Consider the following 5,337-nt stretch of genomic DNA (forward strand, 5'->3'; position numbering starts at 1 on the left):
ATAATTTTTAGATAAAGGTTTTCCACTTTTTGGAAAAATATTTTTTTTCGAATAGTGGTTTGAAATCCCATGAACTTTTTGCCAAAACGATACCTACTGGTGACAAAATCCCAGTAATGACCATTGACCCCTTGCTTTATAAAATTAAGGCATTCAACTCTTCTTGATTTTGTTGATTTTTCATCCTTTTTATAGCGAATCACAAAATAACACGTTGGCATTAGTAGTGGATTTTTTAGCGAATCACAAAACAACACGTCAGCAATACTCTAGGAATATTCCACTTTGTAGGCACTTCAAGATGGCTAGGAACTATGGGGTAAAGCAGTTTTAAAATCCTAAGAAGTAAGGTGGAAATGTGTAGGGATGCTGTTGTGAATAAATGCTATCAAACTAAATTTGAAGTCAAATCCTATCAAACTAAATTTGAAGTCAAATCCTATCAAACTAAATTTGAGTCAAGTCCTATGTGACCTGACAATCTTATCAAAATGAGTTGTAGTTGGACTTCTTCGCACGTGATGAAAAAGTCTAGAACAAAACCTTTGACTGAGCAGCACGACCCCGCTGGCAATCAATCATTTGAAATGACTGCGCAGACGGGAAGGCGGCCTATGTGCACACAGTTAGTGCAGCAGACATACAAGCTCTTAGGCTGTGGCCTGTGTGTGTGTGTGTGTGTGTGTGTGTGTGTGGAGAGAGAGAGAGAGATTCGCCCATGTGCGTGATAGTAGTTTGAGCTGTGTATGTGTGTTTGGTTGGGGGGGGGGGAGAGAGAGAGACACACACACACAGAGAGAGAGAGAGGGGGGGAGAGAGAGAGCTTACAGCATCTCAGTTCAAGAATGCATCCTGGAGAGAAGCGAGTCTTCAGCAAAGGCCATGCCTGTGAAAATGAAGGGAAGAAGTCACGACTTCTTTCAAGGTTCTATCTCTCTCAATTTTGTCTCATAGATGATAGGCTCTTGTAAGATGATAATGCAAAAATCTCTCTCTCTCTCTCTCTCTCTCACACACACACACACACACATATCTAGTTTTACAAGACCCAGTTTCCTTCGTGTTGGCAGTGCGGTGCTGGAGGCAATTCAGAAGGAGTTGCTCAGTGGACTAGGAACCAACTTTGAGACCTTGATCCGCCCAGCGGTGAGCTACCTCTAAAATTAAGACGTTCGCTGGTTTCATTAATCCTCCTGTAAAGTTCAAACTTATCTGGTCCCATTCTCCATCACCTCAATTCAGATTTCACTGTAAGCTTTATTTCAACGAAGTTTGTTTGACATTTACAACAGGTTGCAGAAGAAATCGACCGTGCATTCTCGAAAAAAGCATCTGAATTGAGGTAATGGATGATGGGAGCTCCAGTTTTGAAAGCAGTTGTTAGTTGACTGCTCAGATGATGCGTTTTCATGCATCTTTACTGGCTGATATCCATTCAAGGGTGCATAATTCCTCAATTTCAGATATAATAATGGTATTTTATGCTACACACAGTGGTGAAAAAGAGCTAAATTTTAGATCCACCAGATGCCATAAAAGGTTGATTTGTATCCTTTTTGTGCTTCCGTGCCTGTCACACAAGTATGTGTATAGTAGTATGGGTTATGGCATGAATACTAAAACACCTGCTACCAAATCTACTAGTAATTTGGTGAATAAATACTTGCCAGAGGCAACATGCTGCTGCCCCAATCTCATCCATAGACTACTCACTTCCTAAATTATGCTCACCAATGAAATCACCAAACTGCCCATCTAGTGCAATCCTTCCTATAGCTGCCATCTCTTACCTCTAGTGGCATGCACATAACTTCAAAGAGTATCATCAATCAGAATCATCTAAGAAAGACGACCGACCAGGGTCCGGGCTTTTCATGTATGATTAAAGAACAGAGAGCCAGTCTTGGGAACCTTCAATGCTGAAACTTTTAATTGAAGGTAAATTGACCTTCATGAGAATGTGCTTAGGATAAGCATGTGGGATGACTATGTCAATTCAATGTCTTATTAGCCTTTAAAAATGGGTGTTTATCACCAAGGGATTTAGGTCGTGCACTTCATTTCTTGATTCCTCAAACTCTGAATGCATTTTCAACCAGTGGGAGCTTAATGTTAGCTACCTCATGCCGATGTCCAGCTTGTGGATTTTCGATTTGATTCAAGTGATACTTAAGCTTACTGCCTGGCTTAACATAACATCGTTTCTTTCTCTGCAGTGTCTCTGACAGAGTTCTGCCCAACCAAATAACAGGATTACCAGCCAGAAAGCTCCATTTACACTTCATCACAAATCCTAAGGCTGAAATTTTTACAGGAAGTACACTTGAAGGTGAACACGGTGATACTGTCCGGGTGGTACTACGTGATGCAAACACAGGACAGCCTGTTACCACCGGTCCAGAATCCGAAGCTAAACTGGAAGTTGTGCCTTTAACAGGAGACTTTAACACCTCAGATGAACAGGACTGGACTCCAGACGAGTTTGAAAAGCATGTGGCAAAAGACAGGGAAGGAAAGGGACAACTTGTGGTTGGCAATTTGAAGATAAACTTGAGGGGAGGGGTGGGCACACTAGGGCAGCTGTACTTTACAGACAATTCAAGCTGCACCAGGTCCAAGAAATTCAGACTTGGAGTGAGAGTAGCTCAAACCAATGATTGTGGGCTGACATGCATTCGTGAAGGAAAGTCGCAGGCCTTTGCTGTGAAAGATAGCAGGGGCAGAGGTATTTTTCTGATTCTACTGCACATAACTTCATCAAAATGCCAAAATGTAGTAATAACAACAGTATTGCATGTGTCAAAGGATGGGTGTACACAGTCTGAGTGAGATGCAGAAGGGGTGCAAAACAGGCTCTTGAGAGAGTAAATTGTGTTTTTAAGATCCCTTAAAAGGATCAATGTGTCCTAACACTGAAGAAACCTTGAGGATGCAGGACAGGTCATGGTGGTAAGATTGAAATTTTGTTTCTGAGGTTCCATAACCATGTACTAAGAACATCGTTAAACGCGTTGCCTAACAGCATACATGAAGCATGATATACCATCCTCCACTGATCACGTGTGGCGTCTAAGAAATATTGGAAAAGATGGTCCATACCACAGGAAGTTGATGCAGCATGGCATCCACACGGTTAAAGATTTTCTTTTCGTCAATCAAACAAAGCCAGAGCTTCTAACAGAAGTCAGTATGCTAGTTATTAATTGTATTTATCAAAGCATATGCAAAACTGAGTTTGATTTCATGATGCTGCATTGCTCGGAGCATATGCTGATATTTGGCAGTTGAAAATGCACCTCAATGCAATGTTTTTATAGATATTGGGAAAACTCTCTGCAAAAGCCTACCGAGATACCATAGAACATGCAGAAAACTGTGTCTTTGGTGGTAAGATGTACATTTACCCTGTCAACCAGCCTCCATATGAGACGGTGATCTTCAACCACAATTATCAAACGGTGGGTGCAGTTGCAAAGGGTCACTATGTTGGCCTTGATGTGCTAGACGAAGTGGAAAAGGTACATTGACTACACAACCTAATACACGAGAAAGATGCTTCTCACACAAACACAACCCATCCTACTGAGACTTAAAGTGCTCTATCAGAAGCAACAAGCAGGTGCTCAGCAGTTATATCTCATAACCACTTTTTGCAGGTGCAGATGGATGCCCTTGTCAAGAGTGCCTATGACCACTGGGACACGACTGTAACCGAGTACACAATAGACGACTTCACAACTGCAAAGGAGCCATTCATGACTGGTAACATTCCTGCTTAAAATATTCCACTTGAAACAGATCAAAGATGCTTCTAGGGTAGCAGCAATCATTCTGAATTGAATCCAAAAATCTTCTGTTCTGGAAAAACATGCACTGAAGATACGTCATTTACCATTTTGTTGTAGCAGCAGTGCCATTGGAAGATGTAGAAGGCCTATCTGCAGATGTAACAGTCTATGGCGTGGAGGAACCAACTGCTATACAAGGTATGTCTATGGCGTGGAGGAACCAGCTGCAAGGCATAGTGGTGAAGCAAGCTGCCATAAAACTCTCTAATATGCATTTCTGTGGCTGCAGCATCTGATGAGTCTTTGCATGGTAATGCCATGGCCGCATGGAGCGAATTTGACATGGGCTGTTTGGGCCAGCACTCAAACGTACAGCCATCCTATGAAGAGCATCATGGAGGGGTTGATGTTGGGTTTGGTAGCATAGCTTACAAGGAGGCCATGAGTCCCCACAACATAGCCAGCGTTGTAAAAAATGTGATGTGGGAGTATGAGGATAATGAGGAATTTGGGTACCCTATGGAGCTCTTCTCATTTGATGATCCAAGCCCAAGGGTGGGCAGGTGGTGGCTCAGAATCCGTGCAGTGGTACGATGTGCTCTTTTTATCCGCAAAGCACAGGCCGCCAGCCACCACCAACTTTTAGACTGATCATTTATGCACTCAAAACAGTGGCCTTTTAAGATATCATATTTAGTGACCCTTACATAAGTCTTCCGGAACATAAGCATAAGTTAAGGAGGAAGTTTATTTCTTTGTATCCTAGCTTAAGTTAGCAAGATTGAATTTTCTTTGGATGCTATTGACATCCATCCTCTGTTTTTGTAAGCTCTTTCTAGCCATTCTAGACTGGGTGAAATTTATCTTTTCTCAAACTTTTGTATACCAGATTTGTCAGCTTGAAGCTCCAGTTGTTAGATCACTAGAAACACGGAAGTTTCCAAATATGTCAATTTTCATCCCTGCCCAAAAATTAAGTAGAGAGGTGCGCGCGCGCGTGTGTGTGTGTGTGAGAGAGAGAGAGAGAGAGAGAGAGAGTGTGTGTGTGTGTGTGTGAGAGAGAGAGAACAATGCTTGATCTTGTATAAGCTTGATGTTTACAAAGGGCAGCCAATTGAGTGTTTTGGATGATTGCAAATGTGGGGAATAGGGGAATTTATATAGTCTCCACGAGGATTGCACGACTCACCTTCCACACTTAAATGTGTTGAATAAGGTAAATCATAACCAAGTAAGAGACCGTGTTCCCACCACCACCTCACACATGAGATGCATAATTCCAACATGAATGTAGCCATTGCTGATTTAATCTGTTCGTTATTACATTGACCGGATTATAATTCCCATTAAGGTGCTTTTGTCACTGTGACATGCAATGGAAGTGGAATTGGATCTACACTCAGCACTTGAGAGTTTGCCTGCTAACACTTGCTTAACTGAACTTCAAAGAACTTGAAACACTTCAGCAAACACACTTAGAACACTGCAAAGATGAGGGAAGAAGAGAGAACACCGCATAGTGTCCCAACCAACTCTCTCAAGGGCCCCC

The 5,337-nt window shown here is 42.1% G+C and overlaps 1 protein-coding gene across 3 annotated transcripts; it reads left to right on the forward strand.

Moving 5' to 3' along the window:
- Positions 1-566: 566 nt before the first annotated feature.
- On the forward strand, positions 567-4,671 carry LOC147610190 (calmodulin-binding protein 60 F-like). 3 transcript variants are annotated; one of them, XM_086786354.1, is made up of 9 exons: positions 567-925; positions 1,071-1,146; positions 1,293-1,342; positions 2,217-2,725; positions 3,023-3,183; positions 3,318-3,518; positions 3,657-3,762; positions 3,906-3,986; positions 4,078-4,671. In XM_086786354.1, the coding sequence occupies exons 1-9, from the start codon at positions 747-749 to the stop codon at positions 4,437-4,439; spliced, it is 1,725 nt and encodes a 574-aa protein (XP_086642480.1). In that variant the 5' UTR covers positions 567-746; the 3' UTR covers positions 4,440-4,671. The 3 variants fall into 3 exon arrangements, with proteins under 3 accessions (XP_086642480.1, XP_086642481.1, XP_086642482.1); XM_086786355.1 differs by having other exon boundaries at positions 3,909-3,986; XM_086786356.1 differs by having other exon boundaries at positions 623-925; positions 2,229-2,725.
- The last annotated feature ends 666 nt before the right edge of the window (positions 4,672-5,337 follow it).

Source organism: Cibotium barometz, chromosome 49, assembly GCF_041138505.1.
Source record: "Cibotium barometz isolate CiBa-2024 chromosome 49, ASM4113850v1, whole genome shotgun sequence".
NCBI lineage: Eukaryota > Viridiplantae > Streptophyta > Polypodiopsida > Cyatheales > Cibotiaceae > Cibotium > Cibotium barometz.

Excerpts from the sequence above, each read along its gene's own strand:
- LOC147610190 (XM_086786354.1), top strand. The coding sequence starts at position 747 with ATGTGTGTTTGGTTGGGGGGGGGGGAGAGAGAGAGACACACACACACA. Across the intron at positions 1,343-2,216 it reads AAAAAAGCATCTGAATTGAG|TGTCTCTGACAGAGTTCTGC; the intron begins GTAATGGATGAT and ends CTTTCTCTGCAG. Across the intron at positions 3,184-3,317 it reads AGCCAGAGCTTCTAACAGAA|ATATTGGGAAAACTCTCTGC; the intron begins GTCAGTATGCTA and ends ATGTTTTTATAG.